Source organism: Heteronotia binoei, chromosome 21 (genome assembly GCF_032191835.1).
Source record: "Heteronotia binoei isolate CCM8104 ecotype False Entrance Well chromosome 21, APGP_CSIRO_Hbin_v1, whole genome shotgun sequence".
Lineage (NCBI taxonomy): Eukaryota > Metazoa > Chordata > Lepidosauria > Squamata > Gekkonidae > Heteronotia > Heteronotia binoei.
In genome coordinates, this window is record NC_083243.1 from 30369993 (window position 1) to 30390278 (window position 20286).

General features: G+C 44.9%; 1 protein-coding gene across 1 annotated transcript in view; it reads right to left on the minus strand.

Moving 5' to 3' along the window:
* The window catches only part of SLC25A47 (solute carrier family 25 member 47), a 44877-nt gene that overhangs the window by 3258 nt on the left and 21333 nt on the right, over window positions 1–20286 (minus strand). Inside the window, exons 2-5 of the mRNA XM_060262217.1 lie at window positions 15591–15634; window positions 14208–14279; window positions 11446–11628; window positions 10176–10452 (exon numbers count right to left, since the gene is read on the minus strand). Coding sequence (XP_060118200.1) covers window positions 10176–10452; window positions 11446–11628; window positions 14208–14279; window positions 15591–15634 — 576 coding nt within the window. The remainder of the gene's footprint in view (window positions 1–10175; window positions 10453–11445; window positions 11629–14207; window positions 14280–15590; window positions 15635–20286) is intronic.

A 20286-nucleotide genomic window follows, 5' to 3' on the forward strand; every position in this document is an offset into this window, starting at 1 on the left:
TATAGAATTCCAAATCTGTTTCACCCACACACAAACACACGCACCTTGATCCTCATTAAAATCAAATTCCAGTTGAAAATGTAATTCTTTCTAGGATCTCTATTGCAGAATAATCATAGAATCCTATAGAGCTGGAAGGGGCCATACAGGCCATTTAGTCCAAACCCCCCTCACTCAATGCAGGATCAGACTAGAGCAGGAGTGGCCAAACTGTGGCTCGGGAGCCACATGCGGCTCTTTTACACAAATTGTGTGGCTCTTGAAGCACCCACTGCCGTTTCAGCAGGCTTGGAGAAGGCATTTCTTTCTTTAAATCACTTTTCCAAGCCAAGCCAGCTGGTGGTTTGGAGAATAGATTTATAGTTAAAAGTGCTTTCTTTCCACCTCTCCCTTCCTTCTTTCTCCTGACTCTTTTCCTTCCTTCCTTCTCTCAAACATCTGACGTTTGTGTCTTGCGGCTCTCAAACATCTGACATTTATTCTATGTGGCTCTTACATTAAGCGACTTTGGCCATTCCTGGTCTAGAGCATCCCTGACAAGTCTTCGTCCAGCCGCTGCTTAAAGGCTGCCAGTGAGAGGGAGCTCATCACCTCCCTCGGTAGCTGATTTCACTGTTGAACAACTCTTGCTGTAAAAAATGGTTTTCATAATATCCAGCCGGTACCTTTCCGCCCTTCAAACCCATCATTGCAAGTCTTCTCCTCTGCTGCCAACAGGAACAGCTCCCTGCTCTCCTCTAAGCGACAGCCCTGCAAAGACTTTAAAAAGAGCAATCATGCCCCCCCCCTTCAACCGCCTCTTCTCCAGACTGAACATTCCCAAGTCCCTCATCCTTTCCTCACAGGGCTTGGTCTCCAGACCCCTGAATGCAGCAGTCTTCAAATTTTCCAGACCTTAAAACTCATCTTCAACCCCTGGGGCATCAACGTGGGACCCAATGAGAGACAAACATGCAGGCCTCGGATTCAGTGGGAGCTCACAGAAGCACTGCTCCTGCACCTTTCTGAGAGTTCCTCCTCCTCCTTCTGAGAGTTCCACCTCCTTGTCCATTGAATAGCATTGCAGCTGTATAACAATCCCTGGATGAGCTCCACCACCTATTTTTCTACAAAATGACCGCTGCAAACGTGTAATCACAGCTGTGTGACTATGGTGTCATATAACATAAACTTACATATATGGATGGCTACAGGACTTTTGGGGTAGGAGAAGCCCAGCGGGAACTCATTTGCATATTAGGCCACACCCCCTGATACCAAGCCAGTTGGAACTGTGTCCCTGTGTGTTCCTGCTCAAAAAAAAAAAAAGCCCTGGCTACATGCCAGTTTCCCCAAAGAGGCAAACTGTTGCTCCCAAGGGCTGTTTGAGATTAAAGAAACGGGAAGGGGGAGAGGTTAAAACCCCTTCACCTTGCCCACTGCAGTCCCAGTCCAAATTAGGCCTGTGCACAACTGCAGATTCCCAGCACAGACCACATACAGCCTCTGAGTTTTCACTAGAGACAGCAGGGATTGAACCTGGGACCTTCTCCCTGGTAAGAGTATAATTTTTAAAACTGTTTTTTCATCTCGAAACCACTTGCACTCCACTGTGTCCTGTTTTTTTAAAAAAAAAAAAAATAAGCAGAGAACAGCCCCAGTCACTCCTCCCTGGAGCAAGCTTTGTTTCTCCTCCCTCTTCCTTCTTCCCGTTACATGGGACACTCTAGGCACTGAAGAGAATCAAGTGCTAAAAATAAAAACCATCAAATAGTCCATCATTCGGGAAAGGGGCAATTCTCATGCAATTTGCAAGGGTCCAGTGGGGAAACTGTCCCAACTATTCTTCACTTCTGGTAACACAGAGCACTGGATAAATACATTAATGCTCTTTCAGCACTCATGGAACCCTTTTTGAATGTTATGTCTGTTTAATGGTGCATTCAAAAGCAAGCAGAGCTTAGTTATTAAAAAAAACAGGGACACATTTGTGTTTGTTTGTTTTTTAAAAAAAGATCCTTGTAGAGAAGGAGAGTGGCACGGTGACGTCAGAAGGCACGATCTATTAGTTAACCGATTTTGTAACAGAAGTTAAACAGAATTTCATAATGGGTACTCTGACCACATCATGCAATTTGCACAACCTTGCCAACTGATTCTAGGGGGCATGGCTCAGTAATAGAACACTTTCTTTGCATGCAGAAGGCTCCAGGTTCAACACCCAACATCTCCAGTTCACAGGATCTGAAGCAGCAGGTACTGGAAAGTTAGCTAGACCAGTCTTCTGATGCTGTATAATAAGGCAGCTTAATATTTCACAAGGAGCCCCATGGTGCAGAGTGGTAAGCTGCAGTACTGCAGTCCGAACTCTCTGCTCACAACCACCTGAATTCAATCCTGGCGGAAGCTGGGTTCAGATAGCCGGCTCAAGTTTTACTCAGCCTTCCATCCTTCCGAGGTCGGTAAAATGAGTACCCAGCTTGCAGGGAGTAAAGTGTAGAGGACTGGGGAAGGCAATGGCAAACCACCCCATAAAAAGTCTGCCAAGAAAACATTGTGATGGAGCGTTATCCCATGGGCCAGTAACGCCTCGGTGCTTGCACAGGGAGCTACCTTTACCTGTAATATTTCATATTCTATTGTTGTACCATTGTGATCCAACACTATTGACCCATAGGCATGCTTCCTCAGTGACTGAAGACCATTTTTTATTTCGCCCAACAAACTATAGAGCAGGGGTGGCCAAACTGTGGCTCTTTCACACATATTGTGTGGCTCTCGAAGCCCCCACCACTCTGTCAGCCAGCTTGGAGACTGTCATTTAATTGTCATTAATGCAATTGCCATTTAAATCACTTCTCCAAGTCAAGCCAGCCAATGGCTTAGAGACTGCATTTAAAGTTAAAGTTGTTTTCTTTCCACCTCCCCCTCCCTCCCCCTTCTATTTTCCTTCCTGCCTTTCCTCCCTCAAACATCTAATGTTCATGTCTTTCAGCTGATATCTATTTTGTGTGGGTCTTAAGCAAGTTTGGCCGACCCTGTTATAGAGAATATGGCAAACCACCAAGCAGAGCTGGGTTACTTTGCAGAATGCGACAGCAAATCCTAACTTTGGTCACCATCCTTACAATCACTTTAATATTTTATTATGGTGTGTATCGTACGTACAGGCTACTTCATGTATAGTATTCTCCATTACTATCTGTCTGGGTTCCCAGCCCCCAGGTGGTAGCTGGAGATCTCCTACTATTACAACTGATCTCCAGGCAGGCCTGTAGCCACAGGGGAGTCTGTGGGGGACCCTGACCTCCCATACAGGGGCCCCTGACTCCCAGGAGGCCCTCTGGGATGCAGACTGTCCTGGCAAAACGTTATCACTGGTAGCCAGAGCTGGAAGAGGCTGAGCAGGGCACAATGCACTGCAGCAGCAAAAGCAACAAGCATAAAGGAGGGAGGTGGAGGAGCAGGAGGCAGACGAAGCCACATGGAATGGGCCAGGGAAGAAGATGAAGAAGATATTGGATTTATATCCTGCCCTCCACTCCGAAGAGTCTCAGAGCGGCTCACAATCTCCTTTACCTTCCTCCCCCACAACAGACACCCTGTGAGGTGGGTGGGGCTGGAGAGAGCTCTCACAGCAGCTGCCCTTTCAAGGACAACCTCTGCCAGAGCGATGGCTGACCCAAGACCATGGCAGCAGGTGCAAGTGGAGGAGTGGGGAATCAAACCCGGTTCTCCCAGATAAGAGTCTGCACACTTAACCACTACACCAAACTGGGAGGGGATGGATGGATGGAGCTGCTGGCTGCAAAGTGCTGGGGTGAGGGAGAGGGAGGTGGAAGGAAACCCCCCTGCTTGCACGCAAAGTGCAGTCCCTTATTGACTCCAAAGTTTTAGGGTTGGTTGCCTAAACTTGGCCACTTTCAGAGCTTTTTATCCTAGAAAGCTTCTGAGAAGCGGCAAGCCCCACGGTGCATGGGAAGGAGTGCCCCCTGACTTTTTAAAAAGCCCCCCTCCCACTTTTAAAATCCTGGCTACGGCCCTGTCTCCAGGCAATAGAAGTCCGTTCACCGGGAGAAAATGGCTGCATTAGAAGGTGGACTGTATGGCATTACACCCTATTGAAGTCTCTCCCTTCCTCAAACTCTACCCTGCTCAGGCTCCATCCCCAAAATCTCCAGGTATTTCCCAACCTGGAGCTGGCAACCCTACTCTCCATGGATGTGTGGGTGGAGCTGAGAGAGCTCTCCTAGAAAGCTGCCCTTTCAAGGACAAACTCTGCGAGAGCCAGAGCTTTTTTTGAGCAGGAACACAGAGGAACGCAGTTCTGGCTGGCTTGGTGGCAGGGGGTGTGGCCTAATATGCCAATGAGTTCCTGCTGGGCTTTTCCTACAAAAAAGCCCTATGCAAAACAATGGTGATGTCAGGAGATGTGGCCTAATATGTAAATAAGTTCCTGCTGGGCTTTTTCTACAAAAAAAGCCTTGGCGGGAGTTATGGCTGACCCAAGGCCATTCCAGCAGCTGCAAGTGGAGGAGTGGGGAATCAAATTCGGTTCTCCAAGATAAGAGTCTGCACACTTAAGCATTTCACCAAATTGGCTGGAGAAGAAAAGAGAAGAGATTGGATTTATACCCCACCTGTCACTCGGAGTCTCAGAGTGGCTTACAACCTCCTTTCCCTTTCCCTCCCCACAACAGGGTAAGTGGGCTGAGAGAGCTCTTTCAAGAACTACTCTTGAGAGAGCGGCTCTTTCAAGAACTGTGACTGTCCCAAAGTCACTCAGCAATGACCTTGCTCCTGGCTCCACCCCCAACATCTCCTGGCTCCACCTTCAAAGTCCCCAGATATTTCCTGAGTCAGATCTGGCAACCCTAACCTAACCTACTTCACAGGGTTGTTGTGATGATCAAATGGAGAAGAGAACTATGTAATTTGGCTTTGGGGAGAAAGGAGGGATGAAAATAAAGTAAAATTTTTTAAAAATCTGTTTAAGAGGCAAGGGCCTAAAACCAGCCCCCCCACACTCACACAGGTTTCCCACTTCTCCCTTCAACAGGGACCCATTTAGCTCATGCTTTCAAAACTAACTATGTGTGTTTGACAGGTGCAAAGCTTATAAAAGTAGTTTTTTGTGATTCTCACAACACACTATGCATTATAAACCAAGCAGAATTTCCTGTTTGCTCTGGCTCAGAATTAAATTCTACCTCCGTCACGATGATTAGGGCAAGTGCCCCAAGCATTTTGTTTAGGCTGTTTAGTAAACCAAGTAAGTAAGCCTTTCTAATTTCTTAAGGTTTCTCACACCACCAACAGAAGCAAAAATGGAAAAAGGAAATCAGGAAGTGATGAAAGCAACATCTTTCACTATCGGTATTAAGAGGCTGAGAGCCTGTCAACATCCTCTAATATAATGGATTAGAACCACACAGAGGCAATATTAGACTGAACTGAAGGCATATACGCATAATAAATGTACTTCCATTTTAGCAGTGAATATACTTGGTGCATTTGGGGCAATTTCCACTCCCGTTAGTGTGTTGCAACCAAGCCTCCAGGTGCAGCCAGACTCTAGATGTATTTGTTGTATTATGGCACTTTGAACAGGTGCACAAACTTTTGTTGTTGTTGTTGTTCAGTCTTTTCCTTCCCCCAAATCAAGCCTGGAGCAAGCCTGTTCTTCTGGGTTGCAGCCAAAGAAACTGTGTACAGAATTAATCCGATAAATATGCAAGATGCCTAACCAAATTTTAAAAGCACATGGCGATACCCACAACACTTTCTGCTTGCAGGCTTGAACATATGAACATATGAAGCTGCCATACTGAATCAGACCCTCAGTCCATCAAAGTCAGTATTGTCTTTTCAGACTGGCAGCGCCTCTCCAGGGTCTCAACCTGAGGTTTTTCACACCTATTTGCCTGGACCCTTTTTTGGAGATGCCAGGGATTGAACCTGGGACCTTCTGCTTCCCAAGCAGATGCTCTACCACTGAGCCACCATCCCTTCTGCCCTGAGAGACATTTTTTTTCTACATGAAAGCATTAAAATATAAGCAATAATAGGACTAGCTCTATGTGAAAATGTTTTTGAATAATTAACTTGGGGAAATGGTGGGTTCAAAAATTCAAAATACAAATACGGGTGGGTTTGATTTTTTTTTAAGGTCTTTAAAGGACAACTGTTCCCAAGATATCAGAAATGGCCAGGGCACCTCTGCTTCTTTAAATCTTTGTCTTCAAGCGGCCCCATGGCGCAGAGTGGTAAAGCAGCAGTACTGAACTCTCTGGTCACGACCTGAGTTCGATTCTGGCGGAAGCTGGATTCAGGTAGCCGGCCCAAGGTTGACTCAGCCTTCCATCCTTCCGAGGTCGGTAAAATGAGTACCCAGCTTGCTGGGGGGAAAGTGTAAAAGACTGTGGAAGGCAATGGCAAACCACCCCATTAAAAAAGTCTGCCGTGAAAACGTTGTGAAAGCAACATCACTCTAGAGTCGGAAACAACTGGTGCTTGCACAGGGGACCTTTCCTTTCCTTCAAGTTTACAAGTGGTTTTATTTTATCTAATGCAGTTAATCTCCATAGTTTACTCGCCATGTCTTTGAAAAGAAGAGAATGTTATTTAAAGGCTCCTGGAATCTTAGTCATCAGAGTATCAGATGAAAAGTTCCTTCCTGTTACAATAAGGTCATATGACTGTTTCTCTTCTGTTGTGTTCTCCCTTTTTTACTCTTTTAGTAGTCTCTGCTATTAGGGATAGCAGCTTCCCAGGTGGTGCCTGGACTCTCAAATTACAATTGATCTCCAGGCTACAGCTATCAGTTCCCCTGGAGGAAATGACAACTTTGGTCAGTAGACCCTATGCCATAACTTCTGACTGTATAGAGCTCCCTTGTTTCCCTGATTTTGCCTTTCCCTGACCACGTTTTCTTCAGTTTAGGGTTACCAACCTCTGCGTGAGACATGGAGTTCCATTAGAATTACAACTAATTTCCAAACTTTCTCTTGGAGCAAATGGCAACTTTGGAGAAATGGAAGTCTCTCCCCAGATACTGACCCCAAATGCCCAGTAATTTTCTGAGCCAGAGTTGACAGCCAGCCGGTACTTCCACCAGCTGTAAATGAGAGCAAATTTTGCTGTTTCCCCTTTGTTACTGCAGATCCCCGCTTCACCCCCCCAAGCTGTCTCAAGTGGTCCACTGACCTTCAGGTGCATGCTTTCAGGGGGCACAGTAGGCTGCAAAGGAGAGGGGAGGCTGCAAAGGCCATTTCCATAAACACTGTTCCACTGGTGCTAAACAGAATCCACCCTATTAGATTATATCCTAGTAACATCTGGGGCTGCCAACTTCCAGAAGAAAAATACAAAAACTGGAAGCACACTGTATAGTACTGAAACCAGGTCTTTTTTTGAGCAGGAATGCAGTTCCAGCTGGCTTGGAGTCAGGGAATGTGGCCTAATATCCAAATGAGTTCCTCCTAGGCTTTTCTACAAAAAAAGCCCTGACTGAAACCATAAATAAACAATGTGCAAAAGTAGCCATTCAATAAAGTACACTTGCAACAGACAACGTGTCCTTTGATGTGTTTGTACAAATTCAACCATATACCACAAAATACATGATACACCTGTTGAACATCCACCTGCAGGTATACAAAACAGTTCCAAACAAAGACCACTGGGAATCTTCACAGTATATCAGTCTATGTATCTTGCAATCCTGAACTGATACACAAATCAGTGACTTCACAAATCCGTGAATACCTTGTCTCCACCATAGGTCCATAAAAAACAGAAGGTTTCAATGGATAAAAATGAAAACAGTCTAACACTGATCCTGGATATTCTAGGCTTTTCACTTCAACTTTTTCAGCAGTTGATGATCAATCTCCTCCAAGCTCTCCTCCTCCCATCTCAAGAGTTTCTTCAGAGGCTGTTTTCACAACAAACAATTCTCTATATTTAGAACCACTAATCCTTCCAGATTTATAAGCGATCACCAGACTACAGAAACCAGTTCCCCTGGGAAAACAGCACCTTTGAAGGGTGGACTCAGTGGCAACGCATCCTTGCTGAGTTCCCTCCCCAGATTCCACTCACAAATCTCCAGGAAGTTCCCAGCCTGGCAACTCCTATAACGTTATTAATTCTGGGGAAGACTTTGAGAGCCAGCTATGGAGTAGTGGTTAAGAGTGGTGGACTCTAATCTGGAGAACCAGATTTGATCCCCCACTCCTCCACATGCAGCCTGCTGGGTGTCATGAGCCCTAACGAGGAGGAGCTGGAAGGGTTAACAGACCTGGAAGAGTTGCCAGGCAGTTCCTCAGCTGAACAAACAGCAGCTGGCCCATCAATTACTCTCCAGGCACCAGTGTCAGCAGTTGATGATCAATCTCCTCCAAGCCCCATCTACCTCACAGGGGGTGCGGTCACACTCACCATTAAATCCATCTGCAACGCGCCTGTATTATAATCCGCACAACCAATTTTCCGATCAGACAACAGCCCGTTCTATCCCATGTGGGTCCCGTCGCTGGTCGATCAGATTGCTCTACCGGACCTCGTTTCATGAGATGGCAATCTGCATTAGCGCATGCGCAGTGATGCCCGCTATCTGCAGCACGTCGCTTTTAAATGGGTCAGATCACTAAAGTTTTGCTAGTGCTAAAGTTTCACTAAAGTGCTAAAGTTTGGCACTACTTTTCCAGCACGAGCACTACGCGTGCAGAAAAGAACCCAGGAATTCAAATCAGTTCACATCTAGTTCACATCTACTTTAAAAAATGATTTTTGTTTCCGGACATAAGGGTGGGTAAACGATTTATCGAGCCAACATTCGCTCGCTCATTCACTGGCGCAGTGATATCACTTGCAGGGGCTTTGGGAGGGAAGCGGTGGTGTGCTTCCGACGAGTCGCCAACGATGGAATGTTCAAACAGAGAAACTCCGCTCAGGAGCCGTCAGAAGGATTTTGTTCCTGATTTAAAGCAGTATCAAATTAGTCCGTACCCCAGTCGTCTCAACGCGGGACTCGAACAAGCTAACCATCATTTGCAGATGCTGACGTTTGGACAATCGCTTAAAATCCGACATGCTTCCGGACTCCACTCATACTCATAGCAGGATTTTATGAACGTCTGACCTCACCCAGGGTGTCTCTTATGGGGAGAGGAAGGGAAGATTATTGTAAGCTGCTCTGAGATTCCTTCAGGTAGTGGAGGGTGGGATATAAAACCAACTCCTCCTTCCTCCCTCCTCCTCCTCCTTCATGCTAGTTAATGAATACTACAGTGTGTGCAGTAGAATTAAGAACAGAAGAACATAAGAGAAGCCATGTTGGATCAGGCTAATGGCCCATCCAGTCCAACACTCTGTGTCACAAAGTGGCCAAAAAACCCAGGTGCCATCAGCAGGTCCATCAATGAGGCCAGGACTCTAGAAGCCTTCCCACTGTTGCTCCTCCCCAAACACCAGGAATACAGAGCATCACTGCCCCAGACAGAGAGTTCCATCAATACCCTGGCTGTGGCTAATAGCCACTGATGGACCTCTGCTCCATATGTTTATCAAATCACCTCTTAAAACCATCTATGCTTGTAGCTGCCACCTCCTCCTATGGCAGTGAATTCCATATGTTAATGAACTCCAGATGAGGGCCAGCAGGTGTCTAAAGCTGCCCAGGTGCCCAGTAACTAGGATAAGTTTAGTTGTGCCATCTCCCACTGCAATTTAAGCTTTATGGAAGTTATGCAGCAATCACAAAACTGTGACAAAGACAACCTGTAGTTTTAGCCAGTTTGCTCTAAGGAGCCAAAGCGACTCTGAAATGAGCAAGACTTCACATTAACCTGGACAGGACATTGATTGTTAGTTTTTGCCTGGATCTTGTAGACGCCACTAGTGTGGGAGATTTTTGATCAATAGTTTAACCACAGACACATCTACGATTGTACTGTTCTCACAATGCAGTACGGCCCTCTTGCATTCTCCCTGCAGTTCTCCTTCTTGCATATAATACTCCACAATGAAATGTAAATGCATGGTGGGTAAAGGTGATGAATTAATGTGCACCATTCCATAGTGATTCCCAACAGCAAAATGGGCATTAAAGTTTGTGAACCGAAACATTCCTACAAATATATTAAACATAGAACTGGTCTTATATGCCACCCCAAGGTGTTTTCTTCACATACCTGGTTTGTCTTTCCCAGCTGGAGTAAGCCAGTCACAGAGGGCAGAGTAAGTGAGGAAATAGGTAGCAAACGAATGACAGTCTCTACACAACAGAGCCAAAGATCCTTTGTAGAGACCCCCAAGACCCTCTTCCTTTATTATCATCTGCAAGCAATGCACAGCACCATGGTACTTGGGCTTGGAGGCAAGGAGGTGGGTTGATGCCATCAAGTGATGTGGCTCCTTCTGGATCTGCAGTCTTACTTTAGCTATCTCTGCAGGTGCCAGAAGCACAACCTAATTGGGAAGCAGAGGAGTTAAAAATCGACAGCCTTCAGGTATACTTTTGGGCAGGGGTGGAATTCTAGCAGACGCCCCTTTGCATATTTGGCCACACACCCCTGATGTAGCCAATCCTCCAAGAGCTTACAAAAAAGAGTATTGTAAGCTCTTGGAGGATTGGCTACATCAGGAGGGTGTGGCCTAATATGCAAAGGAGCTCCTGCTAGAATTCCACCCCTGCTTTTGGGCATTCTGAAGAACTAGAAAACAGGTCCAGGATAAGCAAACCGAAGCTGTTTGGTGGACCTGGCAACCAATTAAAATGGTTTCCTTCCACCCATGCACCCCAATTCAGATCCTAGAGATCCTGAATGAGTGCATTATCCTCAGTTCTCTTATCTGCCTTTTTGCCAACACCAAATGCCACACCAGCCACACTGTACATTCATTTCTGCCATATCTATGTATGGATTTACTACAACGCTTATAAGAATGATAGGTTGTACTGAAAGTACTAGGATTCCAGGATTATCAGAAAAAAGATGTTCACCGTGAAATACATCATACCACCTTTGGGTCTCTATTCATAGGAGACTTGGATTAGAATAGTTCAATCCAAGTAGTCATGTAATAAGAGATTTAAAAGAAAAGATTCTGCGCTGAGATACCCATATATAGCCATAGAAAGAGCAAGGAAAAAGGGGGAAGATGTTTATTAGGGTAGTATTTTGAAACTCAGATCAGTGCATCCGCTAAGGACTGTGACGACTTTGGGAAGGCATTTGGCACGAATTAACGTGCTCTTCTTAAAGCATTTTATGATAGTTATATAATTATTGGTATCAGTCCTGTCTACATTTCAGGAAAAAAGGCAGAAAGAATCATTTTTAAAATATTAAAACAAAATGTAAATAGTTTTGAAAATACTTCTGCCACCCAAATGAAATACATGCATACTCATTTCTCCTTCCAGTGATTTGATAATAGGTTGTTTCACTCTGAACCTACCCGGACTGCACCAGTAGCACATCCCGCAAAAGATATATCCACTTTTGATGGCTTGCTGTCCGCAGAGCCATATCTTAATCGGCAGATGTTATAGAGGAAGTTTTTGTAGACGCCAAATGAAAATGAGGAAATGAATGATGCCATGACAATTGTCATTGAGACACCTCTGAAGAAACCAGGCACCTAGTTGAAAGTGAGAACAACAATGTCTTTTATAAACAGGGTGAGAAGGATGAATCACATGCATGCCTAACTTGCTCAAATGGGGTAAAGTGGGAGTCCAGTGGCATCTTTAAGACCAACAAACTTTTTATTCAAAGTGACAGAGTCCAACAGCACCTTTAAGAGCAACAAAGTTTTATTCAGGCTGTGAGTTTTCAAGCACACTTTGTCACATTGCTTCAGACCAACACGGCTACCCAATTGGATCTACTTTTATACAATGGGTGAGCTTTCAAGTGCATGCATACTTCTTCAGATAAAATGGGGTTTATAAAGATCAAGTTTGATTGGGTTTCTATTAATAAATCAACAAACTCCGTGTGTGGGTATGAGGTAGATGGTTGTTTGTCTATTTATTTATTATTGAACACATTCCCATCCCACCATATCTCACTGAACTCAAGGTAGTGATAAAGAGAGAGAGAGAGAGATCTACGGAGTATCTTGGGAGTCCCCAACATGGTGCAAACTTGGTTCTCACTTATACGTTTCCTGGGGCCCACCAAGTGCTTTCAGAAAGTGGGCAGAGCCTGGTGGGGCATTTCCCCACCACAGCTTCTGATTGGCCGTTAGAGAATCAGTTGGCTGCACAGATTTTTTTTTTTTAAATTGACTTTGGCAGCAGCTGCCACCACAGCATAAGAATGTTCACTGTGTGGTTGAAGGTGAGCTATGGCAGCCATTTCATGACTGACTCCACCTCTGGTAGCAGTCATTTTGTGGCTGTACCCACCACACTGTGTCAAAATGCCAAAGCTGTACACAGGCATACAAAGGTTGGGGACCCTTCCACAAGCCTTTAGTCAACAGGGATTTTGTAATACCTGCCAGAGGGAGCTTAGGTATCCTGTACGGGATATCGTAAATAGATCCCTGATGGAAGGGCATTTTCCAGCACCTCTTAAAGAGGCGGTGGTCCGCCCCCTCTTGAAAAAAACAACGTTAGATCCAGCCGAATTGGCACACTATCGGCCGGTCTCGAATTTACCCTTTTTGGGTAAACTTATTGAGAGGGCAGTGGCGTTGCAACTACAGATTTTCCTGGAGGATGCTTTCGTTCTTGATCCCCATCAATCGGGCTTTTGTCCAGGTCATGGGACGCAGACAGTGCTGGTTGCTCTGGTGGATGATCTTCAGTGGCATCTGGATTGAGGCGGCTCGGCGGTACTGATGTTGTTAGACCTATCAGCAGTGTTCGATACGGTCGACCATCGGTTGCTGACCTGCCGTCTCACCGACGCGGGGATTCAGGGGCTGGCTCTACAATGGCTTTCCTCTTTCCTTGATGGTCAGGGACAAAGGGTGGCGATTGGGAATGAATTGTCCCCGAGGCGCCCGCTTGATTGCAGGGTGCCTCAGGGGGCAGTACTTTCCCCGATGTTGTTCAACATCTACATGCGCCCCCTTGCCCAGATTGCCCGGAGGTATGGGCTGGGCTGCCACCAGTACACTGATGACACCCAGCTCTATCTACTATCTACTACTCTATCTACTATCTCTATCAGCCTGCCTGTGTCCCAGAAAATCTGGACCTGGCGTTACAAGCCGTGTCTAGATGGCTCAAGCTGAGCGGATTGAAACTAAATCCAGTGAAGACAGAGGTCCTTTGCTTAGGTCGCCGTGATCCGGGGGGGGGGGGTGGGGGGAGATACCCTTACCTTTGACGGTGTGCCTTTGACAGCGGCACACGGGGTCAAGAGCTTGGGGGTACTATTGGAGCCTGCCCTAACTATGGAGGCCCAAATAGTAGCCACTGCCAAGTCTGCATTTTTTCACCTTAGGCAGATAAGGCAATTGGCCCCTTTCCTGGAGAACGACAATCTGGCAACAGTGATCCATGCAATGATCACCTCAAGATTGGATTACTATAATGCCCTCTACATGGGGCTGCCCCTGTGCCGAACCCGGAAGTTGCAGCTAGTGCGGAACGCCACCACCCGGCTGTTATTAGGGCTCCCTAGATGGGAGCACATTCAGTCGGGGCTTCGGGGACTGCACTGGCTGCCGATAATATACCAAGTTTGGTACAAGGTGCTGGTTATTACCTTTAAAGCCCTATATGGCCTAGGACCTGCTTATCTTAGGGACTGTCTCTCCCCGTATGTTCCCCAGAGAGTGCTGAGATCGGGTTCTCAGAATCTCCTTACAATCCCCGGGCCAAAGGAGGCCCGTCTGAAGTCAACTAGGGACAGGGCTTTTTCGATCACAGCCCCTTGCTGGTGGAGCCAATTGCCAGAGGAGGTGAGGGCCCTGCGGGACCTTGGGCAGTTCCGCAGGGTCTGTAAGACAGTCCTCTTCCGGTTGGCATATAACTGACCAACATCTGAACATCAGAATATCGGAATATCTGAATACCTGAATAGCTGAATTTTAAGAAGATTGTAGCATAGCACGCTGACATTGTGTTTTATTTTACTGTGTAAATTATTAATGTATTTTAATTTTTGATTTATTGTTAGAATTTTATGTTGTGAGCCGCCCTGAGCCCGCCTCGGTGGAGTAGGGTGGGATATAAATCGAAATAAATAAATAATACATACCTTTTCTGTTCTGTAAGTTTCTACGATACAGTGCCGTATTCCATGATAGCTTTTCTCTGTTTGTATCCTGACCTGTGAGAGCATGAATTGAAGTTAATATCAGCAAAGAACAGCAGTCTGATTCAATTTATGTCATGACTTTTCCCCACAAGATCAGCATTCTCCAGGGTCTGAAATAACTCCATCTTCTTCATGCATTGAGATTCCTACTCTCTGCTTAACTAACTGACCCTGTACGGGGACTACATACTGTACTGAAAATGTTGCATTGTAGGTCTTGAATTTTACCCTTCTGCCTAGCAACCTGATTTTTTTTCCTTCCGGAACCCATATGCACCATGTCCAAAATGCTGCTCCTAGTAGACAGAAACCCCCAGGAACAGCATGGGGGGAGGGGGGAATTGGAAATCTAGGGATGAATGGGAGGACTGGTGGAAATCCTCCACTATATCCAAGCCCAAGTGAGATTGAACTACATGTTTGCCTTCAAACCTGTGTTTTGCTGAGGTACATAAGAACATAAGAGAAGCCATGTTGGATCAGGCCAATGGCCCATCCAGTCCAACACTCTGTGTCGCACAGTGGCCAAAAAAACCAGGTGCCATCAGGAGGTCCACCAGTAGGGCCAGGACTACTAGAAGCCCTCCCACTGTGCCTCCCCCCAAGCACTATGAATATAGAGCATCACTTGCCCTAGAAAGAGAGTTCCAACAATACACTGACACTGGCCAGTCAGGCCCCAGCCAGAGAGGCTGTCCAGCAATCCCCGAGGGCCACACCAAGTCACCTTGAGGGCCATATACAGCCCTCAGGATGGAGGTTCCCCACCCCTGAGTTAAAGGATCAGGGAATGGGCAATGATTATTATTATTATTATTAATTAAATTTGTGAATTGCCTCATCCTGGCCTTGTTTATGTATTTAACTTTTTACTAAAATGTCTACTATGAAAGTATAGGGGGCACAATTTCATATTCTTGTCTTGTCCACAAAATTAGTTAGTTATGGCTCTGATAAGCCACAATTTGTTACTGTGAAGAGGCATATTTTGGAGTTTCCTCAGGTGGTAATATGTTGGGGGAGGGGGGCTTGTCACCTCCTGCTCTCTATAATATGAGAGTCTTAGAAAACAACGAGAAAAAATTGGGAGAGCACAGAGTGGTAGGAAAGTCTCGGAATCCTGTCAAACTGTTTACCTCATAGTCATGGAAAATTCTGGTAGAGGAATTCTATTCATGGCCAGATGGCTTCTCCTCCACAACCTCTATTCTAGTTTGTATCCTTGTGAGGAGAGAGAGAGGAATGTCCCCAATTTGATTCATTCCAAGTGTTTTAGATATTCTATCATTTCAGCAGAATTTAGAAAAATACAATTTTTAATACCTTTACAGTGTCCAGTGGATACCCTACGGCAGCACTAACTCCACCTGAAAAAGATGTTTTAAAAAGTATAATTATCTCATTTTCAAATCTCACAAAGGACAGAACAAATTCTTTGAAGCAGAACACTTTAGCTCATCGATAATCCCATGTATGCTGATATCAGACTAGGATCTGAGGGACCCAGGTTCATATCCCCACTCTGCAATGGAAATTTGCTGGGCGACTTTGGGCCAGTCATACACTCTCAGCCTGACCTGCCTCACAGGGTTGCTGTGAGGATAAAATGGAAGAGGAGTGAATTTTGTAAGCCACTTTGTATCTCCGTGGGGGGGAGCAGGGTACAAATGAAGTAAGTAAATCCTCCCATTTCTTTCCCCATTGCTTCTGCACTAGGGTTGCCAATCCCCAGGTGGGGGCAGGGGATCCCCCGGTTTGGAGACCCTCCCCCCACTTCAGTGTTGTCAGAAAGCGGGGGGAGGGGAGGGAAACGTCTGTTGGGAACTCTATTATTCCATATGGAGATTTATTCCCATAGAAAATCATGGAGAATTGATCTGCGGCTATCTGAGGCTCTGGGGGGGCTGTTTTTTGGGGTAGAGGCACCAAATTTTCAGTATAGCATCTAGTGCCTCTCCCCAAAATACCCCCCAAGTTTCAAAAAGATTGGACCAGGGGGTCCAATTCTATGAGCCCCAAAAGAAGGTGCCTCTATCCTTCATTATTTCCTATGGAAGGAAGGAATTGAAAAGGTGTGCCGTTCCTTTAAATGTGATGACCAAACTCCCTTTGGAGTTCAATTATGCTTGTCACAGCCTTGATCTAGGCTCCACCCCTAATGTCTCCTGGCTCCACCCCCAAAGTCTCCTGGTTCCACCCCCAAAGTCCCCAGATATTTCTTGAATTGGACTTGGCAACCCTATTCTACACAGGAATTCAAGGGGAAGGAATGTCTTTAGGGCTGCCAGCCTCCAGGTGGGGCCTGGAGATCTCCTACTTTTAGAGCTGATCTCCAGCTGGCAGAGATCAGCTCCTCTGGAAAAATGGCTGCTTTGAATGGTCTCTATAACTGAGACTCCTCCCCTCCCTAAACCTCTCCCACTCCCACCCCTGAAGTCTCCAGGTATTTTCCAACACAGACCTGGCAACCTTATCACACATTCCAGCCTATATGGTTGTTTTTCTATAACACCATCTATATATGAGGATATCAAGGTTTGTACTGGTATAATGCAGGGTATGTGTGGTTGTGTGTGTGTGCATTTATTCAACACATAAATGGATGCAGCCAAGTTCTGAATATTATATTCTATTAAATGTACTATATAGCTCCATTACAGCATTAAAATCAGATTGGGGGAGGCAGACTGAGCAACATGAATGGGAATGCTTTCCAGTTATTTGTACTCTGTTGAAGAATCCATTAGACTATTCCTCAGCTTAATGGAGGGGGCAGCAATGAGTCAAGAAGAGTAATTTTTAAGATGCAAAGACAGAGACAGCTGGCTGTGTGAACACTTTGGGGCAAAGGATCTCTCTCTCTCTCTCTCTGTGCTGTGTGAACACCTTGGGGCAGAGGATCTCCCTCTCACACACACGCATGCGGCAGCCACGTGCTCCCAGGCCAGGTGGTGTGGCCTAATATGAAAATGAGCTCCTGCTGGGCTTTTTCTACCAAAAAAAAATAAAGCGCGGCCTGCATCTATAAATGCAGAGAATGCCATGGAAACAGCAATGGTCCAAAAGGAACCACCTCAGATGAGTTCTCTCTATATACCAGGGGTGGCCAAACTGCAGCTCGGAGCCACATGTGGCTCTCAAAGCCCCCATTGCTCTGTTGGCTGGCTGGGAGAAGGCACTTGTTTCTTTAAATCACTTCTCCAAGCCAACCAATGTGGGAGGCTTGGAGAATGCATTTAAAGTCAAAGTTGCTTTCTTTTCACCTCTCCCTTCTCCCTCTCCCATCTACTTGCTTTCCTTCCTTCCTTGCGGCTCTCAAACATCTGGTGTTCATGTCTTGTGGCTCTCAAACATCTAATGTGTATTCTTATGTTAAGGTAGTTTGGCCACCCCTGTTATATAACTTCTCACTACTTGGAGAAGTGGGGAGGTATAGGCAACTACAACAATGAAAATTAATAATGACACATTTTTCCTGTTGTTCAGTATGAGAACTACTTTACTATTCAGCAAATTAAAAGATCTAGATACATATCTGTAAAAAATGAATCTATCAACAGAAGAATCCAAAAATATACAGAGAAGACAAACTAATCATTACAATCAGATAGTTTTGCATGTATGTTGCAGATCACAGTGGCAAGTACAAACTAAGGAAGTCCATACTCAATCAGTACTCTCTAGAGAGGCAACATAGACATTTTATAAATGAAATGAAATAAAAATATATAAAACTTGACTTCAAAGATGCAACATATCTTCTAATAGTTTATGTGGAGACCAGGAAAGGTGACAAATTGAGAGTTATACTAATTACCTCTGTGAACACCTTCAAATGTAAAGTTATAGATCAGAATGAGGCTACACTGTGATTCAGGATGATTAAGGAAACCACGGGATTATTACAGTGTAGGACAACACAAGCATCAAATGTGGTTAGCTTTCCCATTCCCAGGTTTCTGCATTCTGCTTGTTATCCAGGCATCAATACCATCATTCCACAACAAACACAATTTCATTTGCAATGTAAATTAACCTGTACTTCATATTGTGTGTACTTTGTGTCAATGCCCTTTTCATATGCCCAATTCCTGCTTCTGCCCCAATTTTGAGTTTTGGAATAAAAGGGCTGTGCAGGGCTTTTTTTTGTAGCAGGAACTCCTTTGCATATTAGGCCACACACCCCTGATGTAGCCAATCTTCCAAGAGCTTACAGGGTTCTTATTCCAGGGCCTACTGTAAGCTCCAGGAGGACTGGCTACATCAGGGGTGTGTGGCCTAATAAGCAAAGGAGTTCCTGCTACAAAAAAGCCCTGGTGTGTGACCAACGGATGTTTTGATGCAGTGTTTTGATTGTGACTTAGATGGTGTGTTTTAAAGTTTCTAAGCCACTTTGCATCCTGAGTTCCAGGAGAAAAACAACATATAAATATACTAAATAAATAAACAAAATAGGAAGCTGCCTTTCCACTAGTCCTATACAAAAGGTCCATTTCTGTATACAATTACAGCGGAGAGGGGGTGGTGATCAGAGCTTTATTGTTTGGGCCTCTGGCTGACAACTCCAGGTTGGAAAATTCCTGCCAATTTGGAGGTGGAGCCTGGGGAGGGTGAAGTTTGGGAAGAGGGCTAAGCAGAAATGTGATGCTGTAGAGTTCACCCCTCTGAAACTGCCATTAGCTCCAGGGGATCTGATAGCTATAGTCAGGACTCTGGAGATAACTTGTAATTCTTGAGAGGGTAAATGCAATCCTGAATTCATCTCAGGAAAGTAGGTGGGAGACAATCAAATCTATTTGACTGCTTAAGAGGAGCAAAAAAGACCTATAGTTCACTTTGCTCAGGGGAGTCAACCATCCCTCTTCAAATGGATAAGCTGTTTTCATTTCCATAACTATGCCGCTACTTTCCTTCCCTACTTAGTTTTGTTGGAAGTGGAGGAGTGTATACTCAGACTTCTCCTGCTTCAGACTTCAGAGATGGCATCATAGATTTAGAGACACAGAGGTCAGGACACACGGAGAGCATCCTTCCCTTTCTGTTATCTGATATTATTGCTTTAAAGTGGAATGCTATTCTTAGGGACAAGACTTCCTTCCTACTTCCTTCCTTCCTTCTCTCTCTCTCCTCCACACACACCAAAAAGGAGAACGTTCTCCATCTTTGGCACAAGAGAAGTGGAAGAAGGCCGTCGCCACCAGAATAACACCAACTCAATATTCTGTTTTAACTGTTTTAATCATTTCATATCTATTTTATTATTGAATGTGTAATTTTAATACTCATTAATTTAATTGTTTGTGGGATTTTATGTTGTGAGCCGCCCTGAGCCTGCTTTGGCGGGGAGGGCAGGATATAAAATAAATAAATAAATCAGCATCCATCCAGCTAGTTAGATTAGATCCTATCCCTATCCCTCAAACTATGCTACCCTAGAATGGTGTTCCCTAATAAAGGACTATTATTAGTTTAAAACTGACAATTCTATACCTTTGCTAGCCCAAACACACAGGCTGCAATCACAAACGCTAAATAATGCACTTTCAATCCACTTTCCAACTGAATTTTACTGTGTGAACTGGCAAAATCCAGTTGAAAAGTGCATTGGAAGTGGGTTGAAAGTGCATTATTTAGTGTGTGTGATCACAGCCTCACAGTACCAAGTTGATGCTGCGTGTAAATCTTGTGCAGTCTGCTATATAACAGAGACTTATGCACTCTGATATATAATAGAGATTCTTGGCTATATTGTACCAGTAAATCTAACAAGTTTAACAGTTAAATAAAACAAACTATATTCCCCAACTTGAAAATTTTCTTTCTTTCTTTCTTTTGTCCCACAACTTTTGACCCACAATGCAAGTTATTCTTCAGTTCCAAGCCTTAGGACACAGTTAGGGAGGGAAGAAACAAGTGGCAAGGAATCTTCATTTCTTTTTGTTTCTTATCTCCACTCCTCCTCCTCCCAGAGATATACTAATTAATTGCAGCAACATATCTCTTTCCTTCCTTCATTAGT